General features: G+C 40.3%; 2 protein-coding genes across 5 annotated transcripts; one reads left to right on the top strand and one right to left on the bottom strand.

Annotated features, from left to right (window-relative positions):
* Positions 1–4562: 4562 nt before the first annotated feature.
* Positions 4563–12205, top strand: LOC138633207 (heterogeneous nuclear ribonucleoprotein C). Of its 4 annotated transcripts, none has more exons than XM_069719320.1 (9): positions 4563–4689; positions 7084–7187; positions 8713–8978; positions 9463–9535; positions 9761–9808; positions 10032–10204; positions 10900–11013; positions 11199–11365; positions 11510–12205. In XM_069719320.1, exons 2-9 carry the CDS (start codon positions 7183–7185, stop codon positions 11612–11614), a joined length of 951 nt encoding a protein of 316 aa, XP_069575421.1. In that variant the 5' UTR covers positions 4563–4689; positions 7084–7182; the 3' UTR covers positions 11615–12205. The 4 variants fall into 4 exon arrangements, with proteins under 4 accessions (XP_069575421.1, XP_069575420.1, XP_069575419.1 ...); XM_069719319.1 differs by having other exon boundaries at positions 10897–11013; XM_069719318.1 differs by having other exon boundaries at positions 9758–9808.
* A 118-nt stretch (positions 12206–12323) lies between these two features.
* LOC138633218 (putative ferric-chelate reductase 1) lies at positions 12324–18273 on the bottom strand. The gene is made up of 6 exons (XM_069719335.1): positions 18175–18273; positions 17328–17534; positions 15031–15141; positions 14481–14625; positions 14190–14297; positions 12324–13690 (listed from the first exon to the last, which is right to left on the bottom strand). Exons 1-6 carry the CDS (start codon positions 18271–18273, stop codon positions 13638–13640), a joined length of 723 nt encoding a protein of 240 aa, XP_069575436.1. The 3' UTR covers positions 12324–13637.
* Between the last annotated feature and the right edge of the window lie 547 nt (positions 18274–18820).

The raw sequence follows: 18820 nt of genomic DNA, 5'->3' as shown, positions 1-18820 counted from the left end.
ACAGCGAGCTCACGGGCTAAATCTGCTGTGCTGCGCGCGCACACGCACGAACACCGGGTTTTTTTTTTTTTTTTTTTTGGGTGGGGATGGGGGGGGGTCCCGAGCTAATATAATATTCATTTCGAAGTGTTGGTGGTACTAATACTGCTTTTTTAAAATTTATTTATTTTTTAAAGTGTACCAGATGTTTTTACTGCATCTGCTCTTTATTATTTTATTTCAGAAGAGTCTCATTGAGGGTCGCTAAAGTGTTTAAAAACTGGACTTGACGTAAAGGAATAAGGTAAAAACAGGCAGTGAAGTTAAGAAAAGGAGGTTAAAACGATCACGCGAGATGGTAAAGCAATAATGTTCTTTCATGGTATGTCTTAAAAAAGAAAAAGTAAATTTATTTATATTTCTTACATTGAAAGATAAATAAGCCCTTCTAGCCTCTTTTTTGTGTGAATTTTTTTTTTTTTTTTATCTTGCAATTAAGGACCTAGTTCACTGTTGCTTATTTATTTCTCGTATTTGTCCAAATATTCTTTTGGTCTGGATATCCTCCAGTTTAGGTTAATTTATTGTTCAAAAATGATTTATCATTTACATTACTTTATATATATATAAATAAAAAATCTAGCTTTTCAGTGTCCAAATAAATTATTCTGCCCCAATAACCTTCTCTTAATAGTTGTAAGGAAATCACTACAATACAGTAATTTACAACTAAATGCATTTAAGTCGATGATTTAAAACGTAGCCAAACAAACAAATCTCATGAAATTCAATTGGGTCAAAAATAAATGACATGGCCGCCAATGTTAGCTGACATCTGCTGTGTTAACTTTTTTACCTTTAGCAAAGGTGTTGCTGATTGAATATTTGATGGTCGCATAACTTCAGAAAGCACTACACATTTTAGGAAGACAATAATAAGATGTTAAGATACTTACAGATTGGTGTGCAATTCTAAATTACGGTTGTGAGCCAGGAAGTGCCTTCGAGCATTGTAGTTACAGCGTTTGTCCACTGCGGGGCAGTACCGTAGCTGTTTATATTCTTACTCAACTTTTCATTGTGCTATTTTATTCCACTACACTTCAGAAATACATTTTGTAGGCTACTTTTTTTTTAGTTACTTTGCGGGTTATATTTTTACACACAAAATGGTCCACTTGGAAAATAAGGTTATGAAAATAACCATTTGAGAATAAATGTGGAAATGATCGAAAGATCTTCACCTGTTCCTTTTAAATTAAAACACGACTCATAACTTGAACTGAAATATGTCTCAATCCTAAACACAATCAATGCGCATCTAAAAAGCTCAATAATGACTTTCGTCTCCTTAACTTCTTAACATTCTGCCTTTTCTTTTTGTTTTTGTCAACCTGTTTGAGTTGATCAATTTCACTACTATAGATCATTTTGATGGTTTAGGGTAACTATTATAGTTCAAGGAAGACCTATTCCCACTTTTATTAATGATCCTACTGCATTCAATCCCATTTCTATTATTTCTTCAGTTGAAAATTGAAATACTTCAATAATGACATCACTGTGTGACTCTGACATATTATTTAAACTACTGTGATTAATATATTAGTCTTATAAATTCCCATAAGACCAATACTCTTACATGTGTTTAGTGGCACCACATACTTGTGGACCTACAGTGCTTACATAAATGAAGGCCATATTATTATGATTATTACACATAAATTGGGTTATCAATTGATTATGAGCACCTGCTGTGCAGAAGTCTAAGCAAGACATCAAACCTAAAATAGCTCCAGATGTTATGTACAAGTCACTTCAGAAAAATGCATCTGCCAAACCGACATATAACAGAATGTTTTATGGCTGTTTCTCCCCATATGGTTTTGCCACTATTCCTATATAACATCTGTCAGTGACTTGATATTGAACTTCTCTTCACTTTATGATAATTTTATTTCCACTGGTTACCCTATAATTTTGTACTCAGAATGTTTGAGGTGCTCAGCACTGACCTTACACTCGCCATTTTCTGGTTTCTGGTCTTCTCAGTTTTGGTATCTCTGTCATCGTCCGCTTTGTATAAATCATACTGATGTAAAAAGTAATGGCGCTCATTGCTGTCTCATCACTGACACGCAGAAGGTGAAGTCCGCACCCTGTTTACTCCCACATTTGTACCAATCACATCAAAAACTTGGACACGCCGCGTGACAGCCCGTCAAACATCTGGCTCGTCCCTGCACCGTTAGGACTGACAGAAATACACAAAGGAGGCAAACAAGCAGAGAAACCTTTCATCTGCGCATATGATTACACAGTGGAACTGCAAATCAGTTATATTTCTGATTCCCGAGATGATGCACGGAGCTGTAAACAAGTCCTCTGGGATCGTGCTCCAAACAAAACCAGATGGGCAAAAACAATTCACAAAAGAACATATTCTCCATGAAGGATTGGGACATAGGGGCTTCATCTGCTAATGAGATACAGAAAACAGCTGGTATTAATCTCTGTTGCTCGCCGTCCTTTCTCTATAAGCCATTCAGTGGCAATATGTGAGTTTAAGCAACCGGTCACGCAAAGCATTCAGTCGAGGTAATATGCACCTCCTTCAATGATTCGCAGCTCATTTTCAGCTCAGTTAATAATGTGTTGATGTTACAATACAGAGAATTAAATGATTTCTCACTTTTACAGGAGCTTGCAAAAGTTTTGTTTTAATAGAGAAGGTGTTGTATTTTATAGAGGTCATAAAAAGGTTTTACTGACATTTGGGCTTCATCTCCTGCACCCACCAAGGAGTTGCACAATAAATCTAAGACACAAAATCAAACTTCTGTAACATGAACTTTGTTTGCGAGACAAAATGACATATTTTTGTTTCTATTTCTTCTTACTTTTGTTTTGTTTTACTTTTGTTGTAAATTGTGTATCTTCGGGCCTCTAAAAACATCTTTTTAGTCTTAGAAAGTATTTTAGTTAAGAAGTCAGAAATGTGCAAGCTGCGAGTTCCTGAGGAGACATGGCTTCACTTTTCAGGCTTATAAGCCAAAAATGTTGGGAAGCTCCATCTTAAAATAAAAACCACAACTGTAATTAATAACATGAATAACAACTGCATTGCATTAAAGGTTTTCTGGTTCCAGCCCCTCCTTCAGTTACCTGTCTTTTTTTCCGTACATGACATTAAAGTGTCTGAAATATGTGTGTTATACAGCACCTGTACACTAGATGTCCTCGGTGAGTTTCCAGTCTCTGTGGAGCACCTGACTTTCTTTGTTATGACCCACCTGCCTGCACACCTGTTGCTTTCTTACTCAATATTTTGTGTGTAAATATATTTCATGTAATGGTCCATTTTCTGAATGTGTTACCTTCGTGTGTGTGTGTGTGGGGGTATTTTTTTTCTTTAAAAAGTCCCTGTAGGTCAGAGAAATAACTGATCTTAAAAATACATGTAATAGCTTTTCCAGAAGCTCCTAAACTTTTGCCCTCTCATCCATGAAGATAACCTTGGGAGTCCGGTTGAGAAACCTCTGCAGGGGATCGGTTAATCTGTTGTTTCCCAATCCACATTTTTTTTATGTCTTTTACATTTCAGTAGAATTGATGGATGCTGGAGAAAACAACACAGCTGCCGTTGTATTACACTTTGCAATCAAAGATGTTTCGACCTTTGCACACATCTGTCCTGCAGTTACAGTTATCCACATCAATGATTAGGATTGTTTCGGTGTACCAGGCGGTCTTCTTTCAAATGATCTCTATCGAGGTCTTCTTAACACCAGTGTTTCTTGGTCACTCATCCGTTTATAAACCTGTTACCCAACTGAACAAGTGAAAATAGCTTAACCCCCGCCAACTTTTCCTGTCGTACATTAATCTTAGTCTCACCATTCATTTGTCCTTATTACGATACTGCCACCTTCTGGACGGCCGTGCCATTAATAAACCAGAGGTCTGTTGTTTGAAGCTCGCACTTTTCTGTCTTTTGAATGCAGCTTGATTTAAATGTTTGGATCCCGACGGCTTATTAAAATCAGTCAGGCACAATACATTATTTAACATGAGCAGTTTCCATCTTAATAATAATAATTCCATATCGATTTAATTTACAAATTTAGAAACAAACCATGTTTTTTTTTGTTTTTTTTGCTAAATATATTTATTCAATACTCTCGTAAGCGCAACTTAATTAAAACTATAACAGTTGGGAGTTGTATATACTTGTATATGCTTGCACTGTTAATTTTTTTTTTTAAATATAAACCTTTCTAATCAATCTAAACCTTTGTTTGTCTGTTTTTCTGTCGACTTATGTTATATTTATATTTATATTTATATTTATACGTCAACATATCAAGTTCTAAAAATAGTCTCGTTCGCAGGTTTTATTTTGGTGGCAGAACGCCGGACGAATTTTCAAAGACAACAGGTGAAGCATGTTTTACGCACCAGGTCACACCGAGAGCGGCGGTGCGCCTCAATACGACAGCTGGGTCACTAACCCCGCCCCGCCCCGTCGCACCGCTCCGTGACGCTAAACCAAAGCGCCTCTTTCGACCGCTGCGCCATCGCCTGTTAACGTTAGCTCGGAGGCTAGAAGAAAGCTAGCTCGTTTGCTCACCGGGGGCGAATCGTCTGTGCTCCAAAAACAATTTGAAAGATTTTACCGAAAAGCGAGCCATTTTACTCATAAAGGTCGCGGTGAGTATTTTGTTCCCAGACATTTTTCATTTTTCCTTCCTTTTTCTTTTCTTTTTGGATTTTTTTTTTCTACGATGTTTTTTTTTTTTTTTTTTTTTTTTTTCCTCGCTGGCTATCGAGGTAGCTAGCTTTAGCTAACCCCCCTCCCCCCTTCAAAACGCTAGTTGTGGCTTTTTTTTTTTTTTTTTTTTTTTTTTAGAAACTCGACTTTTTTCTTCTTTTTTTTTTTTGGTACAAGTTTGTGTAGCTTTTTTTTTTTTTTTTTTTTTTTTTTGTAGCGTTTTGTTGTGAAGACTTTTCCTCGATGGGGACTGAATTGTTTTTGTTTTTTTCGAGGCACGCTTCCCAGCCAGCTAACGTTAGCGCTAACGGGCTCCTCTCGGTTTGGTAGCAGCAGCTGATCCCTTTTATTGATTGCAGATATTATCGACTACAAGTCCTTTTTCTTTTTCTTTTTTTTGCAAGCACAGGAACTGGTCTGGTTGCGGTGTAATTTTTTTTTTCATGCTTTTTAAATTGGTGGTTGGCTTAACGTTAGCCGTGCTAGCCGGCTTTGAGCCCCCCCTTCCCCCCCTCTGAGCGCAGGCCTGTGTTTCGCACTAAAGCCTGGTGGTGGCGCTGTCGGGGGTCCAGGCGGGTGCTTTTGTGGATGGTTTAGGTAAAAAAAAAATTTTGAGGATCCTCAGACTTTGCTTCTCTGGCTCACACTGCTCACTCAGTTTGGTTTTTTTTTATTTTTATTTTTATTTTTTATTTTTTTCGATGGAGTAGATTTTTCCTGTTTTTTTTTGTGTTTTTTTCCCCCCCAAATGCTGAAGAGTGATTTTTCTGATTTTGAAAGCTTTGGACTGCCAGTGACCTCAGTTTTGTTACCTAACGTTACAAATACACATTTCCTTAATTAAACATTTTTTTATTTGAAAGAGTATTATGGCTGTTTATGTGTATCAAAAATAAATTCACGCCTTCACATTCACCGTAAGTCTTTTTTACTGGAGTCAGCAACAGGGAATAAAATGTTCACATTTAAGTGATAAATACCAGTAAATTCAAACACATCCCTGGGAGTTTACGCTTAAAGGATTTGTCCTACATCTCATATAAAGAATAATTCATTCCAGCTGGGACTGGGCGAAATATTAATATTTTATCATATCATGAAATTTAGACTATATCGTCTTAGATTTTGGAAAAAAAAAATAAAAAAATTGTGTGCCATAACTGTGTCTTTTCCTGGTTTTAAAGGCTCAATCACAGTAAAGTAACGTTATTTAAATGTCATTCGTTATTTAAATGTCATTCGAACTTAACTGAGTGTTCAAACTGTTCCTCTATTAGCCTCCTTTTTCCACTTACTCATTATATCCACATTACTGATGATTAATTAACCACTTTATTGTGTAAAGATTTTGTGACGGCACCAATTGTCATCTCTAAAATACCGTTGCAATGTTGAGGTATCTGGTTAAAAATATAGTGATATTTGATTCTGTCCGTGTCGCCCAGCCTTAGCTCCAGCATTGATCGCACATTTGATTTCTAATAGTGAAATACATTTTCCCCTCAAAACGTGTCTAAAAAGTAAACACACTTCCCCCCCCATTTTAATTTGCCATTCCTCTGCTGCTTAAATGGTGATAGTGACACTCCAGCTGTAAATAATAATAACACTACACTATTATATGCTACATAAAACTGATTTATGGGAATATTAAAAGGCAGTAATTCCTAAGCTGTGTAATATTATGTCACTCAACTGATACTCCTCCAAGTACCATCCATAAACTAGAGAAACTCCTCCGTGATTTCTTTTCCTCTGAAATTGAATAATCCTGTTTATCGAGTAATACTTGTGGAGCCACGACAGTCTGTTATTTTCACACTTCAGTCTTCAACATTTGCTTTTAGTTGCTCTAATCATGGAAATATAACATCCATATGACTTGTTTTGACATTTTGGAGGTTTTACAGTTTATTTACGCACTAATCCTTGTTAAAAGGCTTTGTGGGCTGCAACCGTGATTCATAGGGGATATGCGCACAATCAAAGCATATGTGAACCAGCTAGAGTTAAACCAGTGCGCTTTTTAATTAAATATTTTTGCTTTGAGCCTCAGGTTTAGATTCGTTTCTGTTAAACCTGGACCTGCCACTTCACACCGCTTAGGTTTTACAGCATGAGCTCGTTCACTTCCACATGCATTGGAGCCTAGTTTGAGTCCCAAAGTTAGATTTGTTGGAGCAGCACAGCTCTATATTTTTGTTTTTGGGGGCTGTGTTGCTGTGTTTTTGCCTGGTCCCTTGACTACCTGCACACACACTCCATCCAGGTAAGACTTGGTACAAGATAACCCTGCTCAGCTTGACTTGAGGTGTTGTTTTCTGTCACCTCAGTATAAATCGTGAGGGGTGAAGGTCGAGACACCAGCCCAAACTGAACCCAGCCCACAGTGTCAAACATCAGACAAGACGACAACCCTGCACACAGACGCTATGGAGTGAGTGATGACTGTTAACCCCCCCCCCCCCCCACACACACACACACCCACCACCCCCCTGCCCTCCTGACAGAAGGGGCGGAGGGGTACTGTTGATGCCACTGCTGTTTTCGTGTTTACTTCACATCTCCAGATTCACACAAGGCTCTGGGCTTCACATCCATTTTCCCTGTACGTGTTAGAAAAGTTACTCGCCCAGGATCGGTCAGCTGCACAGCATTAGAGGAGTCCACACTCGTAGCCTGCATGTTCCCTGTAAACACGCATAACTGAGATAAATCACTTGTTGTGTGGGACATTCGATATATCAAGAGGTTTTGATAAGCCTGCGGGATTTGGGTTTATTATTATAGCTCAGATGTTGACCTCTGCTGTTTTATAGCTAAATAATACAGCTTTAAGACCTGGAGACAAAATCACCCACTGCTAATTAAATGCACTACAAAAGCACCAACAGACATTTCCCAAATTTCCGACGAGAGATAAAACGGGAAAATGCCTATTTTATTTTTATTTTATCGCTCTCCTCTGAGCCTTGAACACGTCAAACTCAAGCCTGGGAACATTAGAATTCCTGGAATGAAACATTTTAAATGGCACTTTTTACCAGGTTATCTGTGTTTGCGTCACCGGTGTGATTTCACTGTGGTAATGGGGAGTTATGCGTCACTGAATTTACCCGTTTGTCTTTCCCTCATCTTCTAAATAACCTTCTGACGTCTGTAGGTTTAGAAGAAAAATCTGTTAAACCACTTTAATCTGCATCTTCACATCAACACCTGTAAGAAACCAGATGACAAACAAAGTAACCGGATGCCGTTCGTGCGTCGAGCTCGTGTTTAGCCCTCTGAACGTCTTACAGCGGCGCTGCTTCAGCACGTGTTGTGTTACATTACTGCGTGCTATGAAAAGGACACCACAGACATCTCATTCACTGGAGCAAAGACTCTATTTAACTCGTCTCCTTGAATTTAAAGACGTATCTGGTACTGTTACTCTCCGTTCCAAGCACAAGCAAGGGTGTATTTTTAATTTTATTTTTAGATTAAAATACAATAATTGAATGAGAGTCATTTTTGTCAGCAGCACCAGAATCCCACACTTTGTGTGCCATCTGAGTTGATTGCAGGCCTCATTTGAGGGCTTGTTTTTATGTAAAAAAAATTTTTTAGTTGTTTTCCATTGATATTGTTTCATTTTAGACAGGTTAGAAACATAACAGTATACAAATATTACCTAAAGAGAATCTGATGATGATTCCACAGCAATTCAGAGCATTAAATAAGGATAAGTTCAGATAGCAAAAAAGGGGGTAACTTTTAGCTTCCTGCTGTTTTCTCTTTGTCATCAGCTCTAGATTATTTTTTTGTTTGAACTTACATTTCCCAGGAAACTGATCTCTGCCGTTGTCCCCCCCAGCTGGGGGCTCCACAGTGTTTGAGGGAGCATTTCAGAGGGCCGAGTGTTCCTCATTCTGCCACTAAAATCTGTCGTGTGTGTGTGTGTGTGTGTGTCTCTCTGCCAGTCGCTCACCCACCACCTCCAGCCTGATGGCCAGCAACGTCACCAACAAGACCGACCCGCGCTCCCTCAACTCCCGGGTCTTCATCGGCAACCTCAACACCCTGCTGGTCACCAAGGCGGACGTCGAGGCCATCTTCTCCAAATACGGCAAGATCGTCGGCTGCTCCGTGCACAAGGGCTACGCCTTCGTTCAGTACGCCAACGAGAGGAACGCCCGCTCTGCTGTCGGCGGGGAGGACGGGAGGATGATTGTCGGACAAGTGCTCGGTGAGGACTCGAGTGATTTAACTACGATCAGGAACCAGCACAGTTTTTTTGTTGTTGTTGTTGTTGTTGTTTTTAACCTATTTAGCTTGTGACTACTTTAAAAGCGCGGCCTTGTTCTGGTGCACTTCAACCCTGACTTTAAACTTTTTGCACGACATCGCCCGAGAAAATGAACCGTAATGCATTTTAAGTTGGTGATAGAATATGAGATAATCTGTTATCATTTCAATTTAGACATTTCTAACTCACTTTTCTGAACACAAGAACACAGTTTCGATAAAACTGCCAAAGTGTCTTCCTGGTAATCTTTCCAACATGTTGACTTCCACTCTTAATAGTTTGTAATAGTTTAACACATTTGACATGTTTTAACTTAAAGATAAATAGCGTGTAGTGTTGTGAACTGTCCGGCAATTAAAGGGGAATAAATCAGAAGTTTTTGTCCTGACACTCTCAGTAATCTGTGATTTTGTTTTTCCTTCAGACATCAACCTGGCCGGAGAACCCAAACCACACCGGTCAAAAAGCACCAAACGCTCCGCTGGAGACATGTACAGGTGAGAGTCAGTGATGGGCACCCTAATAATGTTTCAGCTTTAAGCAACACTTGTCAAGATAAATAACAAAGTAAGCGTGATGGGAGGGTGGGGGAGGGGGTCTAGCAGGAATGACATCAGGAAAGAATAGTAAATGGAAAATGAGGCTCACCTGATTTGAAAGAATGAAATAACCCTGTCGCTGCATCATGTTTCCTTCCTTTGTGTTTCTTCCCTCAACAGCAGTTCCTCGTTTGAACTGGACTATGATTTCCAGAGAGATTATTACGACAGGTGAGTGAAATGTTTTAAAAGAGCACATCACACGCAGGTCAAACCGACGACGACGACATTTTCTCCGCATCTTCAATATTTCCTCTTGAACATGCCACTTCAACATTTGACGCTTTAAACGATAGTGTTACAGCTGTGACCTCGACCGATTCAACCGTCCGCATTCACCTCAGAATACAGAAGTTTGATGGTTTTTGCATTTGCGTCGTGTGTTTGATACCAGAATGTACTCCTACCCGTCCCGCGTCCCCGCTCCTCCTCCTCCTCCTCTGTCTCGGGCCGTGATCCCGTCCAAACGCCCGCGGGTCAGCCTGAGCGGAGGGAGCAGCCGGCGAACCAAGAGCAGCTTCTCGTCTTCGTCCAAGAGCAGCCAGAGGACCTCTTCATCCAGAACCGGTGAGTTTCTCATGTAACATCTTCTGAAGCCGCATGGATCTGTTTTGGGGGAAATCAGGGCGACGCAGCAAAAACTAACAGTCAGCACTGCACAGATCATTTTTAAAGGCGGTTTATAGTTCTCGGAAAATGAATAATTGGCACTAGCTTCTTTTTTCTTTCTTTCTTTCTTTTAAGTGGGGCAATATCACCTAATGTCACATTAACCTTAAACAGTTCATTTAGAGATAATGTTTTAAGTTACATTTTGCACAAAATCTATCCTCAATTATTTTTCCTGTGGAATGAAAAGAATCCTGAATTTGGAGCCCAAATAACAACTACTGTCAAAAGTATCAAACCGTGTTTCTCTTGAGAGGAACGCTTTTATGACTTACTCATGAGTTCAGACTTTTAATAGTCCTGTTACTACGGGGAAATCAAAAATGAAATGGTTCAAACACTGCAGGCCTTTTGAGTTTTTCATCAAATTTGAATACCCAATGAAATAAAGATACTACATCTTTATTTAAGAACAGTGAATCAAAACTTGTGCAGAGATCAGTCAATGATAAATGTAAAGATTAGAGTCTCACAAAGAAGCCTCGTTCATGTTCAGACAGGTGTGCGTTTGGCTGTCTGTGGATGCGGAGGATTTGTTTTCAGTGCATACAGGCGCCTTTACCTTCCTCCTCTCTCATTCGATCCCACTGCAGTGAAAGTGGACGAGCTGCAGACCATCAAGCGGGAGCTGACCCAGATCAAAAGCAAAGTGGACGACCTGCTGGAGAGCCTGGAGCGCATGGAGAAGGACCACAGCAAGAAGTCAGGTACGAGGGGGGGGAAAAAACAAGCGCGTCCGAGACAGTGAATGTACAGAGTATTTAATTAGGTTGGTTGCACTCGCCGGCTTATGGCGAACGACGTCGACAACAAGAACCGCCACAGTTTCTCTCTCAGGCCTTCATTTAACAGAGAACACAGTTCATCAATGCACCTTCGTGTTTGTCTGAAGCTAAGAGCATGAAAACTGAGCCGGGAGAAGTGACCTCACCTCCACACCCCAGCAACAAGAAGGACGACGGGCTGAAGAGGGACAGGGAGTGCCAGGAGATTAACGACTCGGACGAGGAAGAGGAGGAGGACGAGGACGATGACGGAGACCTGCTGGAGGACGACGAGGTGAGAGCAATTTGGGGAATATATATATATATATATATATATATATATATATATTAAAAAAAAAAATTGGAATTCGGTGCCTCTGGGTACACCTCGTGAGCGCTTTTTAACCACACTTAAATCATCTTGACACCAACCGCGCAGGTGAAGAGTCAAGAGAGGGAGGACGAGGAAGACGAGGAGGAAGAAGGCGAGCACGTGGAAGGCGACGACGATGGCGACAGTGTCAACGGAGACGAGGACTCGTAGGCGACGGACCACGGCGACACGTGCGGCGTACTCGCAGCTTCCAGTAGGAAACTCGGACTCCTGTTTTAACACTCATGTTGTAGATAGAAAAGGAAACACAACACACACACACACACACACACACACACACACACACACACACACACACACACACACACACACACACACACACACACACACACACACACACACACGCACACACAAGCATGGTGCACACACTTTGTTGTCACATTGTCCCTGAAGCCGACTTTTTTGGTTTTTTTGGTTGGTTTGTTTTTGCCAGTTGTCCGATGTCGCTGTAACATGAATATACTAGCTGTAGGTTTCTGTTTTGTGTTTTTACTGCGTCGTTACTTGTCTTCAAGAGAAGGCAGGAACATGGACTGTTCATGTTCTCAGAGGCAGCAGCTCGACGGACATGTCTTAAAATGCGAGGACGGAAATTCAGCTACAAAAAGACGTTTAGGTTCTCTGTGTTTTCCCTCATCAGTGAGTTTGTTTGACCTCGTGTGTCTGTACGTTAATGTCAGTTTTTTATACTATTCAGTTTAACTGTAAAGGAATAAATTGCAATAAAATATTAAAATCGGACGCACGCTTATGTTTTATTTTGGTTTTTTTTTTTGCACAAATTACAATGTTTTGTAATGAAACTGGTGTTCGTCTCTCTTCCAGTCAGATCAATCAGAGTTTACATAGATGTTCCCTCTTAAAGGAAACACAGTTTATTACAGCAGGGAGTTTGAGTTCGAGATCACATTGATTACAAGCTTACAGGTTATAAACAAGAGCTCAGGCCACCTCATTTGGAGGGGAAACAAAATGTTCGTAAACATCCACCACAGATACTCATCCTGCTGAGAGCGTCGCATCGTATCGTTCGCTATAACATCGGTAAAACGATGTCGCGGTAACGTCAATACCTTTGACTCGTTAACGGTTAGTTTAACGGACACGTGGCAACAACAACAACAACAACAACAACAGCAAGCAGGACTGAAAGCGGCTAATCGGTGAATTTTCTACGATTTGATTAAACTACCAATTGTTGCAGCGCTTTCTGGCACCGTTTTTAAAACTTGAAACCGGTCGGCCAGTCAAATGTGCATCATTTCACTCTGGATTTCCGTCATCTGCTTTGTAGATGCGGGCAATAAACAGTGGACACGTTTCGGTTGCAAAATCTTGCAGCACAATTTAGGGGAAAAAAAAACAAAAATCGCAGTAGGTACTGAGGATGAACCAACCAAAACAGAGCGATATGGGAGCTTTAGTAACTCTAGGAGCATCATTTTATTCAAAATTTTAATCATTTGTTTATTTATCAGTAACACCCTCTTCACCAACAGGGGGAGCGGTAAACTCTACATTTACAATTTCACCCGTAAAGTGACAGCAAAATGGCAAAATGGCTGTAAAGGTTTAGAATTTACTTTTACAATATTTCAAAGTGTTTGCGTGTCTGAGGAAAGGTGGCAGGTTGTGTGTTATCAGATGGACTTGCTTTAGTGACTTTACTACAAAGTGCAGTTCATTGTGATTGATAGTGAAACAAGATTAAATCATAGCTTCATAAATATTTTCCTCCTCGTCGGTGCAACGGTTTACAGTCGCAGTACATTCACACGGAAACGCCCCGAGTTGTGTCGGGCGTCTCTTCGGTTCAGATCGGCTCCGACTCTTCACACTCAAGTCTGTAAATTTGACGAGCGTGATCAAATGAGAAAACGGGACTTCGTTTAAAGCCCCCCCCCCCCACCCACCTCGCAGAAAATGTAAGAATATATTTCTTCGCTAAAACCACAAGAGTTCACAAAATGAGCTTCATTGGTTCCTTCAGCTCAAAGTGTTTATCGGGCACAAAGAAAAGATCATTTTAAACGCTCAAATTAGTTCAGTAGAAAAAAAAAAAAACACTTCATAAATAGTTTGACACTCAGTTTTGTTTTTTTTTTCAATCCGGACACAAATCAGCTTTCTTCATGGTGCCTTTGTTTCGTCACATCTTCCCCTGTGGGCTCCTTCAGGCTGCCTTCAGGACAGACAGCGTGATCAGGCTCAGCAGGAGCAGCACAGCTGGAAGGGAGAAGAGACACACGGAGCGCTTATCAGAAAACATCTGGCAGGGAGATACAGTTTATTCTAGTTCTCGTGGTGAAAGAAGCAGCCAGTCGGGACAATAAAGGCCTACCGCCGTTGGTTGGTTATTATGGAGCACATTTCTGTCATTTCGGTATGAAAACTTCCTTCCCGGTACTATATTTGCTCAATTAGCACAACCTGGACTCGGATAAGTGGCAGAAGCCTGACGGATGAATTCACCAATTTAAAAAAAAATGATTAATTTAGGGGTTGTTGTTTTTTTTTTTCAAAAAAAATTTGGCCCAGAAAAAAAACTAAATCATTTAATGATCCTACTTTAGTATAACATCTCCTGATAAATATTATAGCAGTCGACCTGTTTGTGTGCCTGTGGGAATTTTAAACATCATATAACATCATCTAGATGTGATTTCGCCTTCCTGGATGCCTCGACATCTCCAGCGTGAATAGGAAACGCCAGCGTGTTGTTTACCGTGAGACTGGAGAGCGCTGCCGGCAGTGTTGACGGTAGTGTTGTTGACCAGGTTGGAGATGTTCAGGGGGGGGCTGGTCAGGGCGACCGTGAACTTCCCGAGGTTAGCTGAAAAATTAAAGTACGTGAAGGTAAGCGGCCGAAGGGCAGAGTGACACGCCGCTTTTGAGTGCATTTCATTCATCTTTAATATATGTCTGTAAACAGTAATTGTCCCGGTATCCAACATGTGTTTATTTACGTGGTAACACACGCAGTCGAGGTCACAGCGTACCCCGTCGGCGCACTTACCTCCGTCTAAAGGTCCGGACCCGAGGATGATGTTGAAGGTATCCTGGGACATCCTGACACTGATGTTGCTGATGTTCACGTTGGTCACGTTGAACTCGCACCGGATTATGTCGCCAGTTACAGTTCCTCGTATTTCCCGCACCCTCTGAAAACGCAACGGGACACAAAGTTATGATAGTGGCAACGTGAAATGAGAAAGAAAATACAGCAAAGTTTAGCTCAGGAAATAAAAAGTTTAGTTTCAAATCCTCATTCTGGCTCCGCCTCATTTGAATTGGACTTTTGAGGATAAATTTGTAGAGTTTTGGCGGCATGTTGAAGCATATTATCTACAGAACATGTAAACTCTACATTACAGGCAATTTTCTGCAGAGGTTAACAGTTTTTAAAAAATGATTTCTGACAACCGAGCCGCCTTCCGTATGTTTGTTTGCATTATAAACGCTTTTAATGCGTTTATGTTACTTTTCCTGTTCCAAATAAAATGTCCGCAAGGACGAAGAAGGCAACGAGCGTGATGATAAATATTTAAGCGATGTCGGGGCCTCACCGTCTCGGAGGGAGTGAGGCCGTTGCTGGTGTTGTTTCTGTCGACCGTGCGGAAGGAGAAGCTCCCTTCGTCCGAGCTGTTTTGAATGCAGACGAAAAGCTGCGTGATGCCCTGAGAACAGAAACGGCGATTGATGGTTAACCACCAGGAAGACAAACAGAAACTTGAGCACAAAAAAAAAAAAATTTCCCATGACCTAATTGTAGTAGGATGGAGGCCGAAATTACTGGTATCTCGAAACCTGAAATTACATTTTTTATTTTTTTTATTTTTGTCATTTGTTTTAACTGAAGACTTTAATTATCTTTAATTCTCAATAACTTTGATTAAATCATTTTTTGTAATATGATATTTTACAGAAAGCTGAAAGTAAGCATTTTTTTTTTTTTTTATATCAAAACTAACTGCACAAAAGTGCTCCTTAAATATATTTAAATTTAAAATAGCTTTTAAAATAACCATTTTCCTTTTCAGTGACGCTTCATCTTTCGGGTCCGTTTGCTAAAATTGAAGGGTTCCTGAAACGAGTTTATATATTTATATATTTTTGATTAATCAGATGGAAAACATACTCGGGTTGTGATGTTAAAGTATTATAGAAAAAAAAAAAAAGCAACAATTCCCACACGAGCAGCCACTGACTGGTGGACAGTTACACAAAGTGCCATCGGACTGATCAAACTGTTAACTATTGCTGGAACACCACGATGGCGGTTGCAAAGAAAACACCTTATCTGAGCTACTCGTCTGTATCGGGAAGGTCTCCTCTCGCCCTCGTACTACCGTCTGCCTTTTTTCTGACCTCCTTAGATAATCGCGGGCTTTTAAGAATCCACGGGTCCAGATTATCTCCTCCTCTTCTCTTGATTAGATGTCCAATTTCTCATCTGACTACAAGTAATACGCTTTACTGAATGCATCTCAGGCGAAGAACATCACAGATTCCTTCAGCAATGGCTTCCTTTACTGTGAACTTGAATTTCACAAAGTGTCTCTTAGGGTTGGAAACGAGTCAATAAAGTGATGACGCAGTCCGGACAACAGTAGAGATTCTTGCTTTTCCGGTTTTGTCTTTCTGCTCATTCGCGAGGACTTTGTTTTTGCCTCGACTTCCTCGTTTGTAACCGAAAGCCTTTGGATTCATGTTAAGCTCTCTTTTTCCGAGGAGTTGGCAGTTTGCATTCATGTGACGAGAGCACGTTTGATATGTTCTGCTATAGTCAGTAGGAACCTGATCACGACTCGACCACTGCGTATTGTAAACTAATCTTGCCGTTATCAAGGTGTCGGAGAAAAGTAACTTCATTTACACAGACTGTATGAAAATGTATGAATATCAATATATGTCCACGCTTTGTGGTCAGATCTTGTATTTAAATATGTCTAAACAGTTTGTAACGCCCAACATTGAACGTAACTGAATGTTATCCATAGAGCGAAAAATAAATGTCCTAAAATGTTCAAAACTAAACTTTATTTTTCACAAATTTGAAGGACGACACTGTTGTACCGTTTACAGTCTTTGTTTTCATAATACAAATTCTGTGTCGAAAGGAACATCCAGTCAGCCCTTGTAAACTAAATGAATAACATATTAAGTCCATAAATGTCACACGCAAACATCTGTTGATTGGCATAACCATAAGTCCCTGTCGACTTAGATCAATAAAAGGAAAGTAAATAAAGCAGAAAGTTCATGTGCCTTTGCTGGGAACATGGGCATCATTATAATGTGTGGTTTAATAATTGTTGCTGTGTGGATGTAATTACCATAAACTCTGGCACAATATTTGCAAGATGACTGTCATTAACCTGTAAAATCGGGGATCGTAAAACTTGGGTTTGTACGTACTAGCAGTGGTATTTACATTTTGCTGGCTGTCTACAGAAGCATCCCGGTGGGAACGTCAGACTCTGCACGACAGCGGTTCCCTGAACGCAGCATTACATTTGGTCGCAGTGAAACTGAACTGGATCGGTTGGGGGTGAAGATGAAGATTCAGTCGAGAAGAAAGACCGTGTCCAAACCTTGTTTACGTAAGCGCGTCTTTCATAATGACCAACAAAAAGTGTCAAATATTTGGTGGGTATTCTGGCTTTAGTAAACATTTCCTGCATTATCGTTTGATGCAAAAAAAGATAATTGGCTTTTTCGCCTCTAGTTAATTTTGCCAGTTTTTGGCAAACGCTAGCTCTAGTAACCATTACGATTATTATATATGATTACGACTATTGCAGTATTGATCTGAACTGAACTGAACTCGACCGAAACAACCCACTAGTCTTGCGTGTTGTACCTGGGTTGCGTCGGGGGTGAGCCCCAGTGCGATGTATCCGGAGGAGTTTCCGCTGATTTGGAGGGCCAGCTCGAGGCCGCTGGGAGCCATCGTGATGCCGGCGAGCGCAGATCCAAACAGACAGGTGCTGTTCTCCGCCGGGTTGCAGTCAGCCGGTGTCTCCAAGCAGAATTTAGAGACTCCGCAACCGGTCCGATTGATGAGCACCTGGAAGACACACAAAACGAAACTCAAAGTCACGGGGACAGTAAACGTCTTCTTTCGCTCGTCACTGTGTTGTTGTTTTTTTCTGCACTTCTTTGGCCTCCACTGTGGTGAGACGTTGTTTGTACGAGTCGGCTGACGAAAGATTATTATGGGATATTATGCCTTTTTGGGACCCGCACCGGGGATGGAAATTTAAGAACCATCGACATCTGTTGTTTCAATTCTGACCGTCAAACGTCGCCGACGTGCAACACTGGCGCACCCGTTTAAAACCAGGAACGCATTTGAATGCGACGTGAGAAAATGTAAAAAGAGATGTCCTGGATTGCTGCCTTCTTGGAAAACGAGCTAAAACATGAACATCACCAGAAACCTTTCAACATTTCTCAGTAAAAGCGTCCAAACGGTCGAATCCTCGAAAACCCTCGTATCGTTTGATTATTTCTACTGCATTTGGAAATCTCGAGATATCGTTGAAAAAAAAAAAAAGATGCTGAATCATGCTTTTAAAACTCATCCGGGTTCGTAAATATGTGAAGGTGGTCGTTGATCAACTTGTAGTTTATCGGTTTAAAGTGCAAAGGTCACGGTGGTGTTGGGCCGCTGTGTATTGTGAGGATAAAGTTGATGGAAAACCAACCGTTCCATTAACGTCAAACGACAAATGAGCTGTTCCTTGGACGCCCGGTGCCACGAATACCACGACGGTGGCCACAAGCAGGATCAGTACTCGTTCCATTCCTACCAGGATACAAAAGAAATTAACATTTATGCAGAAGAAAAAAAAAAAAAAAAAAAATCCTACAAATTCCCTTAAACATTAATACTTTTATTCATGTCTCCACATTTGCCAATATTTTTCAGAAATTAACCACAACTCTGAGGTTAAAAAGTGTGTGAATCATTCATCTGAGTATAATTATAACAAAATATTGTGTGATAATTCTACTAAAACAACCCATTTGGTTGATTAAAAAGATGATAGAGACTGGAATGTACATTCTCACACAATAAAAAGTCCCAGAATTATGTCAGTGCCAACAAAATATACATAATCATATACATACTAAAGGTTAATTTAAGATAAATGGAATAAATACAAATTGAACAGACCGTCTTGGCAACTTTCAAGGACTTTTGAGTAAATTAAAACACCTTAAAATTTAAATAACTGATAACATTTTTGATCATATGTACACAGGAATAATTCAGGGGTTTGTCAAACTATTTCATGGGAAATTATCTGTATTAAATAATCATATTTTGTACGGTAAAATAGAAAATGG

The sequence above is a fragment of the Brachyistius frenatus genome, unplaced genomic scaffold, assembly GCF_029030835.1.
Source record: "Brachyistius frenatus isolate BFR_SWC_R1_liver_20210118 unplaced genomic scaffold, ASM2903083v1 Contig_211, whole genome shotgun sequence".
NCBI classification, from domain to species: domain Eukaryota; kingdom Metazoa; phylum Chordata; class Actinopteri; family Embiotocidae; genus Brachyistius; species Brachyistius frenatus.
This window is presented reverse-complemented; position numbering and strand designations above follow the sequence as displayed.